Here is a 21113-nt window from a genome sequence, read left to right on the forward strand (position 1 = left end):
CATATCCTAAGATGTGTTCATGCTGCTAATGAAATGTAGCTTGAATAATGAACACTGTTCCTTTTCTGTGAAATGTTGTGCAATGTTTGTCTTGCCATTTAAAGCATGTATAACTTTTTAAATGATTTAATAGGATATGTGTACAGGAGACTGGGAAGAATGAATCTGCACCATAACATGATCTCCTGCAGATGGAGTTATAGAACCACAGTCATTTCAGTACATTTTGTTTTGTTTAATGTACAGGTATAGTGAGCAGAATTAACACTTGGTTATATTAAATACATATTAAGAGGTTTCTTCTCATAAAGCATGCTTATCACCAAATGTGCTCCATTTTCTCATAGGGCCCTCATCAGGGACATTGATCCTGGTAAAGAAAACAACTGTACATAAACTGATGCCACTTTTACATAAGATAAATCTTTTTTTGTCACACAGATCCGTAGGTTCTAGTGTGGTACCATAGACATAATGAAAATGCCACACAGCACAGTGAGGATAGATGGATAACTTCTAATATAAAGAATTAAAACTAAAATATTGTGTTGAATATATTGATTCTTTCTTAGTCATTTTTAAGTGTAGAAACCCCCAAGGCTATTTAACCACTGGTAGCAGTTACTTTGTATAATCATTCCAATTCTCACTGATGCAACTTTGATACTATTTTACAGCCGTGTTTATAATATCAACACTGCCTTGGGGCGTATGTGGATCATACCCTGTACATGGCTGGGGAAAATCCAGCAGGAATTTCACTGAAATTAGCCCGAAAACATAATTGGCACTACTGGTTAGATACAAATCATGTCAATCCATCTCTTGTTTCCGCTATGCCTCTTCGATCCCTCCCATTTCCACACGGAGTCTGTGGCAGCTGTGCTGCAGTCTGTTTTGTCTGGGAAAACGAAGCAAATGGGAAGTGTGGGACCCGGGAAACTAGAGAGCACCAAAAGAACGATATATATAAGACACGTGACGTACAGTTGCCGTGTACTACCTTGGTGCCGCGTGCAATAGAACCGCGCGCCTCTCACCACACGATTTCTATTTATCGGATTATTAAAGGTTATGCAGTTGCATCGACGCGACATCTCCGCTCTGCCTGGCATTGCCAGCAGTTATCAGTGATTTCATTGATTGATGTCAGGATTTCGTGTTGGCCTCCTTTTCTAGGACTACTCGTGTATAAGGAGAACAATGGACTAAACGTTTTCTTGAATAGCTACTTTACAAGGGAATAAATCTAATTTGAAAGTTGGCGCCGAGTTTTCGTGGCTAAAAATTGTTGTTTGGTGGGGGAAAACTACTCAATCTGTGTGATGCTTCGGGTGTTATAGGCGTGCAGCAAGACGAGCATTTTAATAGTTGAATTTCCTAACCACTCTGAATCGACCCGAAAATGTCTAATACAAAGTTCAAAAAGGATAAAGAAATCATTGCTGATTACGAGAGTCAAGTTAAAGGTAAATTTGTTTTACATTTCGCCCCATTATAGGGTTAATTTAGTGAGCTTTGTCTAAACTCAAGAGTATGAGATATATAGCCTAGCTGACCCTGTGCTCCGTAAAGCTTTTGCCAGACTCACTCAATATGATTGGGCGACTAAAGAAGACTCTAACAAACTGTTATATTCTGTGTTTGTGTCCAATATTATATACCAGTTTGAGAGACCTATTTACCAGTAGATAGAAAGATATATTTTGTTTGAAAGATTAACATTTCAAGCGTTTGGGACTATCTGCATTTGTCAACATTGAGTTATTGACAGAATATTGAACAGAATAGTACTATATAGTACTCTAAATACCCCAAATTATGTTAAATTCATAATAATAAAATATAATTTCTGACACCATTCAAACCAATGAGGTTTCGGAACTTTAAAGCCAATTATTTCACAATTATCTTTGCAGATAGAACCTTATACTATCAAGCTCTCGATTTGTCAGGCTGTACTCTGTTCCCTTTCATTCCCACTGTTGTCAAATGCTCTATCCTTAAATTTGGGTTCACTTCATTTGCCTTCCTTGTGTTTGTTTCAAATATACCTTCATCAGGCATTGTCTGCAGCCCAGGTCTGTAAAGATAGCCACATCTTATTTTAGGTGTGTCCTAATCCTTTTTAACAGAACGTTCTGATTTAAATGGCTCTGCTTTGGAGTGTTCTTGTCACCTCAAACTAGCCTGGGTCTCAAAATAACAAACGCAAAGAATAAAACCTGGTGCTTATACATGATTTATACAGGTGCTTCTTTTGATACTTGGCTTGGGGCCATTAACATTCATTTCCCAACTGTTTCACTCTCCAAGCCCCCTGCAAACATACAATAGGCTTTTTTCCAGACAAATGTACACAGAAAAGGGGCAGTTACTGCTGCTCTGTGGTAACCATGGGGACTTGGCCCTGGTCAAGGAACTGTGTTCTCCAGAGCTGTTGGGAGCTCTGACATACCACCTATTCACAGGGGGAGGGGGTGGCACGAGAGAGGGAGCAATGCTGCTTGAGGAATTACCAGATTGTGTACACTTGAGCAGAAGCTCTCATTTGCGAGGAATGTGTGTAGCCCCTTCGCTTGTGATGACTAAGGCCTTTCAGCTGTATTAGAAGGGTGATGCACAGTCATAAGGGACACTGGGTGCGGAACCTCCTGTTTGTCATGCAAAGCGAGCCAAATGGGGTAATAATAACACAGCTGATACAACTGGAGCATTCCTCTTGGGGAACAGAGGTCTGAATATAGCACACAGAGACAACCTGTTACTCTATGGTGGATCAGCCTTGATCTCACTCTGTTGGTTTTGAAGTTGAGTTATTTGGCCTCAATAGATAGTCATGACTTTTTTTGAAAGATTGATTTACCCCATGAGTAGTTCCATGATATTGGCAATGTCCTTTTATCTGCATACCTTGCTGTCCTCTTTGCATTGCAAATCTTTAACTTTTGTATACTCTGTGTAAGAACTGTATGTTCCAGACTATTTACCTTAGATTTGTTGTATATTCATCCTATATAGCCATTCTGGTTTTCATGAATAGTGGTAGGCAGCATGAACTAAAAGTATATAATGTGATTGTCAGTGTCATTTGGAAATAAGGGGAAGCATGTGATAGCTCCCTTATCCTTTGTCTATAGGCTAGTCTGTGTGAAGAGCTGAAAGTGGCTATACTTGGATTTAAAAGAAATTGGATTGCCATCAGTCGCTACTCCCAGCCTCTTGATTTGTACAAATTCCTTTGCTCTTTTATTCAACATAATCTTGACCCTTGAGATTAATGCTGTTGTACTGTTCCAAACTCTGCTAAAGCTGTCACTATCTAATTTTACACACAAATACCTTTGGTGTTGCAGACATAAGTCATGAGTTGTATTTGTAAAATACTTACTAAAAGCACAACATTCTCCATTCATTGTAAACCCAAGGTTCTGAAATATTTTTGGCACCCCAGTTTTGTAGCATCTTTTAACGGGTGTCTCTATTTGCCAAAGCATATATCTGAAGCCGGAGGCAAGTTTTGTACAGACATTGATTACTCAAGGAGCAGAACCTCAAGCAACCCCAGAGGAAAGGAGAGGAATATGTTTGATGTGCTATTTCCCAGCCTCGCAGCCTCTCTTTTGGAAGATGAGGACTGGTATGCTTTATTTGGACAAATAGTTGTCTGAGAGGACCCTCTCAACCTCCACTATCCTATCAACCGGCAGTGCAACCACCATCATTGTCCATCTGACAGTTATGCCTGACACCAACTCCAGTGATTCTACTTAAAAATAAATATAAAGCATTTCCTACTCTTTCTACTGACAACTTCTGAGAGCTGTATGGAGAAAAGCTAAGAGTGATTATTATTCAAGTCAATAGTTTATCCTCGTATTTCATCCTCTCTAGTTCTTTGCTGTCTGGCTTTGGCAGTCTCTCTTGGCTGGCTGGCAGTGTTTTCAATCAGAGCCTAATCTGTCATTCAACTGACATTCATTTCTTAAGCATCTTCCAGGAGAAGCTTTTTTATCCTTCCCCACCAAATGGAATTAAAGTTGAAGTTATTTTGCATTCAAGGTTAGAGGAAATTATTCATAGGTGATATTACAGGAATCTACAACTCTAAACTAAACATCATGGTTTTTTTATTTGATTTTTATTTGACCTTTATTTAACTAAGCAATTCAGTCAAGAACAAATTCTTATTTACAACGATGGCCTACCCCGGCCAAACCCTAACCCGGAAGACGCTGGACCAATTGTGTGCCGCCCTATGGGACTCCCAATCACGGCCGGTTATGATACAGCCTGTAATCAAACCAGGGTCGGTAGTGATGCCTCTAGCACTGATATGCAGTGCCTTAGACCGCTGCGCCACTCGTGAACCTTTAGGCCTATATATTATGTATTATCATTAAATGATGGATAGTTCATTAGTATTTAAGCCAGTTGAGGGGTGTGGGTGAAATGAGACTTCATCTGTCATTCTGTCCCTGTGACCAGCTGAACAGAGAACAACAACTTTCCCCTGTCTGTTCTCTCTTGGCCCCAGAGGCCTCTCTTGTTGGTTTGATGTCTAGCGATGGCATGCTCTCCGTGGCCTGGTTGTGCCTGTCGGCCCTTCCCCCCCACAAGTTGCTGACTGGGGTCCTGTCCCAAACCATCATAAAGGGTGCCCCTGTGGTCTTCCCCACTGCCTTTGAAATAAGAGGCTCACCCTTCGGCATTGAAGATGAGAATGGCTGGGACTGTTGTCCATATGTATTCAAGGCAATGGGTGGGGGCAGATGAGAAAAAAGAAACCCGCACACTGCTCTTGCTAGTATCACTGGTCTTCATTAAGCTTCAATGGGTGGGGGCACACATCATTGTCCATGTTGATCTAGTTATGTTTTAATATAATTTGTTTTGTGGCAAAATACATTTATATTGTGTTTACGCTACTTGTCTACTTGGATTCATGTTTTGTTTACTTGTGGTACTAGATTCATGTTTTATTTAGGAGACTTGAGCAGAATCTGGCATACGAGTATATTGGAAGAAAATAAATGGTGTAAGTTCATGATTAATAGCTCAATGTTTTTACAATTTTACTTCTACTACTTTGAGCAATCAGAACATAGGCGTAATGCTGCCAGTACTCTGAATGGCTGGTGAGACAGTAGTGCCTGTTGGGCGATTTCCCAATGTAAGATGGGGATCCAGAAAGCCATGTACACTAAAGTTGCCTGCTCTTTATTTAGACATGATTCCCAGCAGTAATTGTGACTCGTTGTGCTGACACCACCATTTTGCGTTACCAAAACCAACATTGAGACTTTCTCTTTACAGTACATTATCCAAATAGTCTTGTAGAGCAGGGGTTCTCAAACTTTTTGGGACCAGGGACCCCTTTTGTGATGGCAAATTCATCAGGGACCAGAACATAATCAGAACACAACTCGAGTGAGATGATGATGATGATAATAATAGCATACAAGGAGTTTTACTATGACTTCGGCAGTGCATGCATGGCTGGACAAATCTAATCCCCAGGAATTCAACTTTATATACACTGCTCAAAAAAATTAAGGGAACACTAAAATAACACATCCTAGATCTGAATGAATGAAATATTCTTATTAAATACTTTTTTCTTTACATAGTTGAATGTGCTGACAACAAAATCACACAAATTATCAATGGAAATCAAATTTATGAACCCATGGCGGTCTGGATTTGGAGTCACACTCAAAATTAAAGTGGAAAACCACACTACAGGCTGATCCAACTTTGATGTAATGTCCTTAAAACAAGTCAAAATGAGGCTCAGTAGTGTGTGTGGCCTCCACGTGCCTGTATGACCTCCCTACAACACCTGGGCATGCTCCTGATGAGATGGCGGATGGTCTCCTGAGGGATCTCCTCCCAGACCTGGACTAAAGCATCCGCCAACTCCTGGACAGTCTGTGGTGCAACGTGGCGTTGGTGGATGGAGCGAGACATGTTGTCCCAGATGTGCTCAATTAGATTCAGGTCTAGGGAACGGGCGGGCCAGTCCATAGCAACAATGCTTTCCTCTTGCAGGAACTGCTGACACACTCCAGTGCATTGTCTTGCATTAGGAGGAACCCAGGGCCAACCGCACCAGCATATGGTCTCACAAGGGGTCTGAGGATCTCATCTCGGTACCTAATGGCAGTCAGGCTACCTCTGACGAGCACATGGAGGGCTGTGCGCCCCCCACAAAGAAATGCCACCCCACACCATAACTGACCCACCGCCAAACCGGTCATGCTGGAGGATGTTGCAGGCAGCAGAACGTTCTCCACGGCGTCTCCAGACTCTGTCACGTCTGTCACGTGCTCAGTGTGAACCAGCTTTCATCTGTGAAGAGCACAGGGCGCCAGTGGCGAATTTGCCAATCTTGGTGTTCTCTGGCAAATGCCAAACGTCCTGCACGGTGTTGGGCTGTAAGCACAACCCCCACCTGTGGACGTCGGGCCCTCATACCACCCTCATGGAGTCTGTTCTGACCGTTTGAGCAGACACATGCACATTTGTGGCGTGCTGGAGGTCATTTTGCAGGGCTCTGGCAGTGCTCCTCCTGCTCCTCCTTGCACAAAGGCGGAGGTAGCTGGTCCTGCTGCTGGGTTGTTGCCCTCCTACGGCCTCCTCCACGTCTCCTGATGTACTGGCCTGTCTCCTGGTAGCGCCTCCATGCTCTGGACACTACACTGACAGACACAGCAAACCTTCTTGCCACAGCTCGCATTGATGTGCCATCCTGGATGAGCTGCACTACCTGAGCCACTTGTGTGGGTTGTAGACTCCGTCTCATGCTACCACTAGAGTGAAAGCACCGCCAGCATTAAAAAATGACCAAAACATCAGCCAGGAAGCATAGGAACTGAGAAGTGGTCTGTGGTCCCCACCTGCAGAACCACTCCTTTATTGGGGGTGTCTTGCTAATTGCCTATCATTTCCACCTGTTGTCTATTCCATTTGCACAACAGCATGTGAAATTTATTGTCAATCAGTGTTGCTTTCTAAGTGGACAGTTTGATTTCACAGAAGTGTGATTGACTTGGAGTTACATTGTGTTGTTTAAGTGTTCCCTTTATTTTTTTGAGCAATATATATATATATATATATATATATGTATGTGTGTGGCAGATATTTGTTGTGGGTTTAAAGCTAATATCTTGCATTTTTCCATGTGGCAGAAAGGACTTTGCAGTTTATAGCTAAAATTACAGTGCATTTATGTATTAAAATGTATAATTGGTAGAGTACTGTTGATACCAATATCTCTGTGAGCCTCCCAGGCCCATGTTGCCCATGGTTAAGAACATCAATTGTAGAGTAATAAAATTACATCGTATTACCTCTCAACTTATTTCACGGATCCCTTGGCCAAAATCTGTTTAATCTGCTAGTAATGTTAATAAAAATTATATACTTTTTTAGTTCTCGCTGCGGACCCCACTTTGAGAACCCCTGACGTTGAGAGAAGACACCACAAAGGGAAGCTCATGGAATGCTTTCTCAGAATGTTGAAAACATGGGAAGCTGTCTGTTTTCTGTCTGCTCTGCCTACTAGTTTCCTAAAGTCTTGACTCGTCTAGGATATCCTGTTTTTCATTCCTTTTTTTTTTACTGTCCATCCCAATGGGGGAAAAAAATATTAACCAAGGTCATGACCTTTTTTTCCAAATGGGCAACCTGGAAGTACTTTTTAGTTGCCAGCTGTTTCCTACATTATGTAATAGACCCAATGCCCTCAACAGAGATTTTCATGATACTTGTGAGATCACAATACAAATCATGTATCAGCCTTCCTTTGATCAGTTGATTTTATGGCGACGCCTCGGAGCATGTAATAGCAGTGGTTTTATGAACAATATAATCAATCTAACTGTGCCCACGAGGCTGCTGGGTGATACCAGCGAGCCGTTTATGGGCAGGCAGCTGTTCTTTCTCAGCATCTTCATTCAGGAACATACTAAAAGGTGTCATCATGTAGAAGGTTATGAGACATTCAAACTCTGTGGTCTGTGTGATTGCATTCTGGTTGAAGTGACAGACAATGGTAAAAATTGAACAGCTAGAGAGTAGCAGATTTATTGTAGTCTTTTGTGCGCTACTATATAGTGCCCAAGGCTTGTGCTCTGTTGACACTATTATGACCTAATTATTTTTGCAGATAATCTGTTTTGTGAGGCTGTAAATCAGTGTTTCCTTGAAGGAAAGGTTGAAGGGTATGATTGTGTTGTACCAGATATATAATCCTGTGCGCATGCTGGCAAGTTGACGAGAGTGAGTAGGGGTGGGCCGATGTGAGTGGTCTATTTGAATAAATCCATTTAAAATACACCATCACAAAAGTCCATTACTAATTTTAGGCAGGTCCTAAGAAACACTAAAATGATTTTTCAAAAGAATAGCATATTTTGAGTTTGACTATGTTATAGGCTGCACATTATTGGATGCTAAATGTTTCTGATCAGTGACAGATGAGGTACACCTCTACAAAATGGCCTAGAGATTCAGTGAAACAAAATCCCATTGATTATCAGACAAGTCACAGGCTTTTGTCTGGAGTAGGCTACTAAACCGGTGAAGAGCAACATAATCCACTACACTAATCATGAGCAGCTCTCACATCAATTTAGCTAACATTTCCCCAGCCTAATTGTAGCCTAACCAATATCCAAACTGATATTCAGTGAAAACAAAAATCTGACTGATTTATCAAGACTAGTCCCCATGCTTGTTTCAAAGCAGTGTGATTGTGCTGTCCCTGTCAAAACGGTGATTAAATGATCATAGTTGACCACACGCAGGTATTGCTTCAAATGTAATATAATGCTTGGATGATTTTGGGACAGGGCCGGTGCTAGAACTATTCAGTTGGAAGGGCCTTTGATTATAGGCTGGCACGTTATTCTTTTTTTCACATGACCTCCTATATGTGCTCAGGTGTTCTAGTAAAGACCATAGTTGTGAGTGAGCCCACTCCCTTGGCTGAGAAGCAACCCCACACATCAATAGTCTCAGGATCCTTTAATGATGGCATGACACAGGACTGATGGTAGAGCTCACCTTGTCTTCTTCGGACAAGCTTTTTTCCGGATGCCCCAAACAATCGGAAAGGGGATTCATCAGAGAAAATTACTTTACCCCAGTCTTCAGCACTCCAATCCCTGTACCTTTTGCAGAATATCAGTCTGTCCCTGATGTTTTTCCTACAGAGAAGTGGCTTTTTTGCTGCCCTTCTTGACACCAGGCCATCCTCAAAGTCTTTACCTCACTGTGCATGCAGATGCATTCACACCTGCCTCTGTGTCATTCCTGAGCAAGCTCGAGTGATCTCCAACCTTGTCCTTGTCAACACTCACACCTGTGTTAACGAGAGAATCACTGCCATGATGTCAGCTGGTCCTTTTGTGGCAGGGCTAAAATGCAGTGGAAATGTTTTTTGGGGATTCAGTTCATTTGCATGGCAAGGAGGGACTTTGCAATTAATTGCAATTCATCTGATCACTCTTCATAACATTCTGGAGTATATACAAATTGCCATCATACAAACTGAGGCAGCAGACTTTTTGAAAATGAATATTTGTGTCATTCTCAACTTTTGGCCACGGCTGTATGTAAATAAGGTATTTCAGTTTTTTTTGTATTTATATAGCCCTTCGTACATCAGCTGATATCTCAAAGAGCTGTACAGAAACCCAGCCTAAAACCCCAAACAGCAAGCAATGCAGTTGTAGAAGCACGGTGGCTAGGAAAAACTCCCTAGAAAGGCCAAATCCTAGGAAGAAACCTAGAGAGGAACCAGGCTATGTGGGGTGGCCAGTCCTCTTCTGGCTGTGCCGGGTGGAGATTATAACAGAACATGGCCAAGATGTTCATAAATGACCAGCATGGTCAAATAATAATAATCACAGGCAGAACAGTTGAAACTGGAGCAGCAGCATGGCCAGGTGAACTGGGGACAGCAAGGAGTCATCATGCCAGGTAGTCCTGAGGCTTGGTCCTAGGGCTCAGGTCCTCTGAGAGAAAGAGAGAGAGAATTAGAGACAGCATACTTAAATTCACACAGAACACCGGATAGGACATGAGAAGTATTCCAGACATAACAAACTAGCCCCTAGCCCCCCGACACAAACTACTGCAGCATAAATACTGGAGGCTGAGACGGGAGGAGTCAGGTATTGTGTGTAGTTCGATGAGGGAAAAACATTTTATTTAATACATTTTAGAATAAGGTTGTAATGTAACTGTGGAAAAAGTCAAGGGGTCTGAATACTTTCTGAACGCTCTGCAGTTTTTACAGATATCAAAAAATCTTTCATTTACGAAAACTATTATATTACCGATCGATTATCTCAAATCTCCCAGCAGCACTATTTGCAGAGTTGGCTACACGTAAATGTTGCAATTTTTCAGCCATTCCTAAAGCTGCGACCAAAAACAAGTTTTATATATGGGCAGTACCAAAACAAGTGATCTCATTTACTTTAGGGGAAGCCAGCATCCTAACTGTGCACCTGCCAACTTTCTTTTCCAATTTGCAAGAAACGCATTGGGCTTATTCTAGACAGAGTGAGCCCACTGTCTTACTATACAGTGGGGCAAAAAAGTATTTAGTCAGCCACCAATTGTGCAATTCTCCCACTTAAAAAGATGACATGCCTGTAATTTTCATCATAGGTACACTTCAACACTGACAGACAAAATGAGATAAAAAATCCAGAAAATCACATTATAGGATTTTTAATGAATTTATTTGAAAATTATGGTGGAAAATAAGTATTTGGTCAACTACAAACAAGCAAGATTTCTGGCTCTCACAGACCACACACTTCTTCTTTAAGAGGATCCTCTGTCCTCTACTCGTTACCTGTATTAATGGCACCTGTTTGAACTTGTTATCAGTATAAAAGACACCTGTCCACAACCTCAAACAGTCACACTCCAAACTTCACTACGACCAAAGAGCTGTCAAAGGACACCAGAAACAAAATTGTAGACCTGCACCAGGCTGGGAAGACTGAATCTGCAATAGGTAAGCAGCTTGGTTGGAAGAAATCAACTGTGGGAGCAATTATTAGGAAATGGAAGACATACAAGACCACTGATAATCTCCCTCGATCTGGGGCTCCACGCAAGATCTCACCCCGTGGGGTCAAAATGATCACAAGAACGGTGAGCAAAAATCCCAGAATCACACGGGGGGACCTAGTGAATGACCTACAGAGAGCTGGGACCAAAGTAACAAAGCCTACCATCAGTAACACACTACGCCGCCAGAGACTCAAATCCTGCAGTGCCAGACTTGTCCCCCTGCTTAAGCCAGTACATGTCCAGGCCCGTCTGAAGTTTGTTAGAGGGCATTTGGATGATCCAGAAGAAGATTGTGAGAGTGTCATATGGTCAGATGAAACCAAAATATAACTTTTTGGTAAAAACTCAACTCGTCGTGTTTGGAGGACAAAGAATGCTGAGTTGCATCCAAAGAACACCATACCTACTGTGAAGCAATATTAATATTTTTTTATTTGGACGGGCAATGAGGTGCGTTAGGGCGGGCCAGGCCCCCTAAGGTCCGCCCATAATGCCAGCCCTGCTGTGGGAGTTTCGGTAAGCAACAATTTGCTACATGACTTCAATTGCATTAGCCCATTTCAATTGCATTAGCCCATATTTTCGTCATTCAGGGATATTCATTCCCACGGTTATTCTTTATGGATCCATCCAGTTCTGGTTAAGAAAACAGGTCATGCATCGTGGTGGGCTATGCGACATGATGGGTGAAGTGACATGCCTCGCAAAGTTTAGAACTGCCACAAGGATGGTAACAGCCTAGTAATGGGAGCTGTCTAGCAACCATCAAGAGCGTAGTGCGTGCCAATGCCGCTTCAGCATTACGGCTACATTTTATACTAAGTCACAGACAGAACTTTACCACATTCATGACTACCTCGCTTGGCAGACAAAAGTACAGGTTTGTTACCGGCAATATAAAGAAAAGGTGGCAAAAAATGTGAGTTTTAAAGTTGGCTGCTTTTCGTGTTGATTTGAAACGGATATTATTAACAGTAACAGGGAACCTGTTAACAGTGCTCAACCCCTACCCCTGTTTAAACTCAGGTCATCACCAGTGTGCTCACTAATGACTCGGAGGTATTAATAAAGATTGGGATTAATGGAATTCTCACTTCCTACAGGACGTTGTCTTACAATTACCACACTCATACACCTACCATCTGTCTCGCCGGCCCCCTCTGCTTTGTGCTGAGGTGTGCTCCCTTGCTTGTGTGCTTTGCTGTCTTCACCCCTGGTGGTATGGAGATGGGTGTGGGCGGTAGGTTATTGACTGCACCATCTGTGGTCACTCGCTCTTTCTGCCGTTTGAATAAACCTCCCCCTGCTGTGCTTTTCACTCAGTCCACAAAAGCCATCAGGACAACAGTGCAGCCTCCTCCCATGCCCAACCCTGAGCTCGACCCCATCCCAAAACAATAAAACTGTAACTCAAGTGGCACTGATGCAGGGGTAACCGATGAAAGAAAAGGAACCCTTTTGTCTTTGGCTGTAACGGACACTGGTTATTTGAATTCCATTCTACTCCATAACCCAGTAAATGCAAGCCACACATTATATATTCACTACACTTCTCTACCAAAGAGTGAATGAAATAAATCATGGAAGGGATATATGAATAAAGAGACCATTCCTCTTGCAGAGTTTGAGGCTGGCACTATTTCTCTCCCCCTCTCTCTCTGCTTGTGGTGTTAGCCATGGAGTGGGATGTCTGGTTTAGACCAGACCTCACCGGAGAGCCCGGTCATTTGCTGGATGGGAATCATGATTTGGCTGCGTGGAGCTGCTCTGCATCAGTGCTGATATGAGATATGCGGCGTTAATGAAATTGGACCACGCTGTTGAGCAAGGCTGGTGGGATTTCACCCACCCTGCCTGGCAGCCACTCCATTCCTTTGAACCTCCTGAGAGAACCGACAGATGGAAGGACAGACAGATCCCTAGCCTGTCTGTTGGGCGAGGCTGCTGCCTGCAGCTGAGTTGGGTGTAACTATTTGGGACGCATGGGCAAATGGACATACAAACAGACCAACAGCCTGTCTGTTGGGTGTAAATCTTTTGGGTGAATGGGCAGACAGACGGATGAGGTCAGACTAGGAATTAGACGGTTCAGGTCATCGCCTCTGTCTCACAGTTAACTAGTCTTTTTAATCTGTGTTCGTGTTTAGCAAACTAATTTCTTGTGTGGAGGTAAGCTGTTTATGTGTTTTGCGGTGGAGGCTCTCTTTAAGACAAGTGTAAACATCCTACAAGGCAGGCTGAGGCAGGCGGTCCCAGTCCCCTCTATTTCCTCCATTTGCTTAAACAATGTGACATCTGCCACTTTGGCTTCCTCCTTTCTATTTTTAAAGCCAGAGTGACCACAGCAATGGGTCCACAAGCTGTTGTTGCTCGGCTCAGGTACCCGGCTTGTCCTGTAACAGCTACAGCTACATGTCCTCAACAAGTCTCCCCACTTCTTCCCTGTTTTAAAAGACACAACCATTTCAGCACTTGGGTTTACTCTAGGGGCCGGTTAACCAGACACAGATTAAGGCTAGTCCTGGGCTAAAATAAGAGGCTATTTCAATGTGGAATATCTCTTAGTCCAGGATTAGTCTTAATCTTTGTCTGGGAAACTGGCCCTAGATGCATTATAAACATGAGCTACATTGTTGGTACTGTAAGTGCATAAGAAAGGTAACATAATGACACTGTACTGAAACCACTTCATTACCAAGGCATGTACACTATTGAGTCATGAAGTCATCCCATGCATTATAGATGCGTTCAGAGAGGAGACTGTTTAGTGTGTCACAGTGATGACATGATGATTATGATGATGCCTTCTCGTTGACAAATGGGGTTCGTTCATCTCCAAATCAGGTAAACTAATATCATTCTCTTCAGTGTCTAACCAAACATCGTGGCCTCTTTTATGATGAGTCTGATTATTTTGCTCAATATTTCCTGACATTTTGTCTTCGATATCATGGCTGTTTGGCCAAACCTCCTTGTGTCCTTACTGTCTAATGTTACTGATGTACACAGTGCTATCCATCAGTGTTATCCATTATGTAAGGCTCTATATGTAAGACTCAATCGTGTCCTCCACTGTAAAGGTGCAGCCAAAAACTAAGCTTACTTGCTCTGGTTTTGTGTGTTCCCTATGGTTTCCCTGTCTGCATTCCAAGTAGCACCCTGTTCCCATATTATACACTGAGTGTACAAAACATTTGGAACACGTTCTCTTTCCATGACAGACTGACCAGGTGAATTCGTACAAAATATTTTTGGTTTCTTCTTTTAAAAGTTAGAATGAAAGTGGAGCACAGTGAGTCCCTGTAGGCTCATGTTTCTAATGATTGAGACTGGCAGGGCACTAGCAGCAGGCACACAGCAATCCCTGTTAGTCTTTCAACTCACGTTTGTCTGGAAATAGACTGTGCCTGCCTGATGCTGTTTTGTTCAGTTCTGTTACTGTTAAGTCATTGACCCAAGTAGAGCAAAGAGTTTTAGCCAAAGTGGACACTCAAGAAGAATGTAAAAGGGGCATTCACAGTTTTTCGATAAACTGCTTCTTTTAATTTGATCATAGGCAAATTTCTGAGGCTGGTAACTAATGAACTTATCCTCTGCAGCAGAGTTAACTCTGGGTCTTTCTTTGTGGTGGTCCTCATGAGAGCCAGTTTCATCATAGTTCTTAATTGTTTTTGAGACTGCACTTGAAGAAACTTTCAAAGTTCTTGAAATGTTCCATATCAACTGACCTTCATGTCATAAAGTAAAGATGGACTGTCATTTCTCTTTTGCTATTTGAGCTGTTCTTGCCATAATATGGACTTGGTCTGTTAGCCCTATTTGGTATCTTCTGTATACCACCCCTACCTTGTCAACACAACTGATTGGCTCAAATGCATTAAGAAGGATAGAAGTTCCACATTCACTTGGAACAAGGCACACCTGTTAATTGAAATGCATTCCAGGTGACTACTGCATGAAGCTGGTTTGGCATTCTCTAAGAGTGTGCAAAGCTGTCATCAAAGCAAAGGGTGGCAACTTTGAAGAATCTCAAATTTAATTAATACATGATTCCATGTGTTATTTCATTGTTTTGATGTCTTCTATTATTCTACAATGTAGAAAATAGTAAAAAACGAATGAGTAGGTGTGTCCAAACATTTGACTGGTACTGTATGTTGACTGATCCTTTGACTCTGGGAATTTCCATGGTAACAGAGTGATGCTGAGATTTTTTGCTTTAAAATGTGTTCCAAACAAAAACCAATGATAGCAAAGTTAAACAAACCATACAACTCTATGCACAAGGATGACTTTTAACAATTTCCACTGATTGCTTTACAAGAAACGTGCAGATGCAAAGTTTGGTAACAGAATGACTGCACCAACAGCACAAACCGTCATTCTGTTACCAAACTTTGCATATGCACTGTTCTTCAAGTAAATGTGTTTTTAGAGTTGTATGTTTTCTTTAACTTAGTGATAATTGTTTTTGGATTGACATTTTAAAGTGAAAAAGCTGATTTCTCAGCATCATTCTTTTACTGTGGAATTGCCCCTCTTGTGGGAAAGGAGGCTTAGAGCTGACTGTCACCGTAATCAATAGCTAAAGGCCACCACTTCAGCGAAGGCAGCCTCAAACTGACGTCCAGGACCACCGTGAGGAGACGAGAGGGGGAAGCTGCTCTTTAAAAAGCAGCAGTCAATGAAATGTCAGCCAGAGTCCTCGTCTCCTTTGTATCCTCTAAACCTGATTTTTATTATAGCCTGGAGCCAAAAGGAGCAACCCTCTGTCCTTTAGTTATGGAAAAATACAATGCTGTTTCATATCTGTGGAGACACAAAATGGTTCAACTGGCTTGTGGCCACTGCCACCTCGTTCTTGCCCAAGCTGGGAACATTTTGGAGTAGTATCGGAAATAGTGAAGAGTTTCCCCATGGTCTCCCATGGCTTATCACCCACACATGAAAGGGCTGTTGTAGGAAGCAGGAGACTGAGGAGAGGGCTTGGGCCTGTGTGAAGGTCTGAAGGAGGGCTGGCTGTCTGAGTCAGGAGCACCAGGCTGGTCTTGTGAACTCCTGTACTGGAGACATGGGTACATTTCCTGCCATGGCTGTGATGGGCGCTCTGTTCTAAGGCCCATTTAGGAAATTGAGAGCTGTGCGCCATATTCCTTATTGTGTGCCTGCTGCCAGCGGTCACGCATGGACAAGGTGTTCTTCAAGGGCGTGGCCTTCCTTTGGTCTTCACTGTGTTTAATGCAACGCCTCTGCTCTCTCCTTCCCTCCGCCTGCAGTCTATTTCAGGGCTTCTTGGACAGAATTTGTCCTCTGTCTGCAATTATGTCACAATGATAACTGCTGAAGAAATGGGACATTCATTTTGTGGAAAACCAAAGGGGTCATAATGTTGAGATCATGGGCGTAAATGTGCTTAGGTCTCAATGTAATGACCCGTCTGGCTTTCCATACATGGTATATTTGTCACGAGTCTGCACTATTCCATCCGTTTACAGAATGGATGCACCAAGTTAACAAACAGATCATCGACCATTTTGAATCCCACCGTACCTTCTCCGCTATGCAATCTGGTTTCCGAGCTGGCTATGGGTGCACCTCGGCCACGCTTAAGGTCCTAAACGATATCATAACTGCCATCGATAAAAGACAGTACTGTGCAGCCGTCTTCATCGACCTGGCGAAGGCTTTCGACTCTGTCAATCACGACATTCTTATCGGCAAACTTAACAGCCTTGGTTTCTCAAATGACTGCCTCGCCTGGTTCAGCATCTACTTCTCGGAGTTCAGTGTGTCAAATCGGAGGGCCTGTTGTCTGGACCTCTGGCAGTCTCTATGTGGGTGCCACAGGGTTCAATTCTCGGGCCTACTCGCTTCTCTGTATACATCAATGATGTCGCTTCTTTGATGCACCTCTACGCAGACGACACCATTCTGTATACTTCTGGCCTTTCTTTGGACACTGTGTTAGCAAACCTCCAGACGAGATTCAATGCCATACAACACTCCTACCGTGGCCTCCAACTGCTCTTGAATGCAAGTAAAACTAAATGCGTGCTCTTCAACCGATTGCTGCCCGCACCCGCCCGCTTGTCTAGCATCACTACTCTGGACGGTTCTGACTTAGAATATGTGGATTACTACAAATACTTAGGTGTCTGGGTAGACTAAACTCTCTTTCCAGACTCACAGTAAGCATCTCCAATCCAAAATTAAATCTTCACTCATGCTGCCAAACATACTAGTAAAACTGACTATCCTTCCGATCCTTGACTTCGGCGACCGTCATTTACAAAATAGCCTCCAACACTCAGACTGCATCCAATTTGCTGAGTAATCATAGTGCCATCTGTTTTGTTGCCAAAGCCCCATATACCACCCACCACTGCGACCTGTATTCAATAGTTTGCTGGCCCTCGCTTCATATTCATCGTCAAACCCACTGACTCCAGGTCATCGATAAGTCTTTGCTAGGTAAAGCCCCGCCTTATCTCAGGTCACCGGTCACCATAGCAGCACCCACCAGTGGCACACGCTCCAGCAGGTATATTTCACTGGTCATCCCCAAAGACAACTTCTACTTTGGCTGCTTTTCCTTCCAGTTCTCTGCTGCCAGTGACTAGAACGAATTGCAAAAATCACTGAAGCTGGAGACTTATCTCCATCACTAACTCCCTCACTTATATCTCCCTCTGACAGCATTAGCTGTCAGAGCAGGTTACTGATCATTGCACCTGTACACAGCCCATCTGTAAATAGCCCACCCAACTACCTCATCCCCAATTTTTTTTTTTTTTCTTCTCCTTTGCACCCCAGTATCTCTACTTGCACATTCATCTTCTGCACATCTATTACTCCAGTGTTTAATTGTAAATTGTAATTATTTCGCCACTATGGCCTATTTATTGCCTTACCTCCCTAATCTTACTACATCTGCACACACTGTATATAGACTTTTCTATTGTGTCATTGACTGTACATTTGTTTATGTGTTTGTGTCGCACTGCTTTGCTTTATCTTGGCCAGGTCGCAGTTGTAAATGAGAACTTGTTTTCAACTAGCCTACCTGATTAAAAAATAAAAGTGAAAAAATAATAATATTGCAATGTGATTCCCAACCTGAAAGCCTTGTTTCTACCAAGGGTTGGAACTGGTTAAGGGAACAATAAAGAAATTAAAAGCATGGGAATGGGTTAATGTTTTGTGTTCCGGAGAACCAAGAGCCTTTGCAAAGCCCTCACCCTGTCACAAATTTATGCAGTGTTCATGCGCTAGTCAGAACTGGAAACAAAAATGTTTGGCTTGCTAATTGGTTGCAACAGTGCATATACACGCAGCATGTGTATAACTAGTTAGCAAGTCAGAAATGTCAGAGTTACGACTAGCACGTGAACATGGAACTATTCCAGCGTCTGCTGTATGCCAGCTGGAAATCTTTGCCAGGGGTGTGCTTAGGCTACCTACCTCGCCCCTCTGAAGCATAGATTACTGTAACCTACTGATGACATTACAAACGTAATTGAGAAATTAGTGAGACATGTTTAATTAGAGAAGAAGGGATTCACTTTTCCAATGCTAGTTAAGGATACTATAGTTATCATGAATCAAGTTGAATTTATAAACTACAAAAAGCTAAGTGTTTATCATTTTTGAAGCTGCTCTGCACTCACAAGCTTGTTAGTTAACATTTGCTCTGGTCCAACGTTAAACCAACTTGGAAGTTCAGATATTCAAAGTTCCTCCATAGAAGCTGCTCCTCTAATTCGGTGGGCCTAATTCAGATAATTCATGTCATAACCAGATGCCCAGCTCTTCAAGGCAAGCGTTCTCCATCCTCTCTCTCTCTCCTCACCCTCAATTTAAGTTGCATCTCGCACCCTATACTGTGACCAGTTTTTTTCCCATTATGATTAAACCATGCTGTTGCAACAAAATACAAGTAGCTCTTTCCTATACAGATTAAATGGCTTACCCGCTGATTGGTGAAGTAATTCAATGTTGTAAAAAAAAATATTAATAATAATAATTGTATATTTCAGAGGTTTAAAAGGGGATGATATAAACTGGTACTTTTTGTGGGGTTCAAACTGGTTCTGAACTTTATTTTGCTGGTTGGAAAGGGTGGAACGGAAAGAAAAATGAAATGGTTCAGAACGAAACGTTCTGGTTTCAACTGTATCATCCTGGGGCATACGGACAGAAAACAGACCTGTAGAAGATCCCCACTGAGTCACCACCTATGCTGAAGTTAGACACACCCACACATTCTCTTTCAGACACTGAAAACTCTCTCTCGCTCTCTCACACACGCATGTGTGCGCACACATGCCTGCGCGCGCACACACAATCAGTGCTGGTGTCATCTTGAAAGCATAGAGGCCTGACAGGTCAAGTAAAGGGTCTTGAATAAAGATCAGGCTTAGTAGAGCGCAACACAACTCCAGGTCCCCTGTTTTATCCCCCTCTGTCCACCCCCCTGAGCCCCTGCTGTTTCCCCTCTGTCCAGTGCACTCTGACCCTCGACCCCTGCTCCTCCAGTCCCATGCTGCTGCCTTACTGGTGGGTGTAATGTGGAGCCTCTGGCCCTGACAGCTGTGGCTGCAAGATGGCCCCGTGGCTATGCAACTGAAATATTCACCCTCTTCTTTCCTTTTTACATTTGGTTAGGTGATTACCCCACTGTGACATAAATGAGAAAGTGCTCTACTTCTCTCTCATGTCCAGTTAGTATTTTTATAGCCCACCAAGTTTACCGGTTCATGGGGTAATAGACACACCAGATGCCTGAGCTATCAGGTATTTCCATCCAGCTTTTTTATGTAATTGTTACAGCAAGTCAGGCCACCATTGCACAAGAATTGGAGCAGGTGATGCACTGCAGTTTAATGCCCATTTTTGTCATGCATTCTTTTAGAGTTTTTTGAAGTTAGAATGAAAGTGGAGCACAGTGAGTCCCTGTAGGCTCATGTTTCTAATGATTGAGACTGGCAGGGCACTAGCAGCAGGCACACAGCAATCCCTGTTAGTCTTTCAACTCACGTTGGTCTGGAAATAGACTGCCTGCCTGATGCTGTTCTGTTCAGTTCTGTTACTCTTAAGTCATTGACCCAAGTAGAGCAAAGAGTTTTAGCCAAAGTGGACACTCAAGAAGACTGTAAAAGGGGCATTCAGTTTTTTGATAAACTGCTTCTTTTATTTATTTTTTATCATAGAGGGATTGGATATTTTTGACAATATTGCTTATTATAATGCTACCTTTAAGCCTAATTTTATAATTACATTATTAGTTGCTTAATCAAAAGGATTGCTAGGGGAGTGATCTAATTTAGATCAAAGATATGCAATACAGAAGGATGTGGAGGATGTCTGAAAGTAAAACACTTTATCCTTAAATACTACGGGTAACTATTTTCCTGGCAATATGGGCATACTGAATGAATACTGTGAAGTAGCATTCACCTGCAAAAACTAGTGCTCTGTCCATTGTGTGTGTGTCACCCGACTCGTCTGTCTTACTTTTTAATTAGGCTGTGTGCTTGGAGGAAGAGTCAGTCTTACTTTTTTTAATCAGGCCGTGTGCTTGGAGGAAGAGTCAGTCTTACTTTTTTTAATCAGGCCGTGTGCTTGGAGGAAGAGTCAGTCTTACTTTTTAAAATCAGGCCGTGTGCTTGGAGGAAGAGTCAGTCTTACTTTTTTTAATCAGGCCGTGTGCTTGGAGGAAGAGTCAGTCTTACTTTTTTTAATCAGGCCGTGTGCTTGGAGGAAGAGTCTGTCTTCCTCAGGGTGCTGTGATTTCTTCTGTTTAACGGTGGGGGGGGGGGGGGGTCAGAGGAGGGATGATGTATGGTCACCTGGGCATGTGGCACATGCGTGAGCGGAGAGCAGAGGTCTGAGGCCACACGCACACTTTTTGGCATGCATGCATACACATATACACACACTCGCCCTCAGCGTAGAGGAGGGAGTGGGCCACGTCATTGAGTAATGGCTCTGAGGGAGACTGACTCACAGAGAAAGGC

At 42.8% G+C, this 21113-nt stretch overlaps 1 protein-coding gene across 4 annotated transcripts in view; it reads left to right on the plus strand.

Annotated features, from left to right (window-relative positions):
• Nucleotides 1-894: 894 nt before the first annotated feature.
• Nucleotides 895-21113, plus strand: part of LOC109867273 (SLIT-ROBO Rho GTPase-activating protein 1) — a 148119-nt gene continuing 127900 nt past the window's right edge. For all 4 annotated transcript variants that reach the window (XM_031801749.1, XM_031801745.1, XM_031801747.1 and 1 more), the window contains exon 1: nt 895-1469. In XM_031801749.1, coding sequence (XP_031657609.1) covers nt 1406-1469 — 64 coding nt within the window. In that variant the 5' untranslated portion in view covers nt 895-1405. The remainder of the gene's footprint in view (nt 1470-21113) is intronic.

Source organism: Oncorhynchus kisutch, linkage group LG22 (genome assembly GCF_002021735.2).
Source record: "Oncorhynchus kisutch isolate 150728-3 linkage group LG22, Okis_V2, whole genome shotgun sequence".
NCBI classification, from domain to species: Eukaryota; Metazoa; Chordata; class Actinopteri; order Salmoniformes; family Salmonidae; genus Oncorhynchus; species Oncorhynchus kisutch.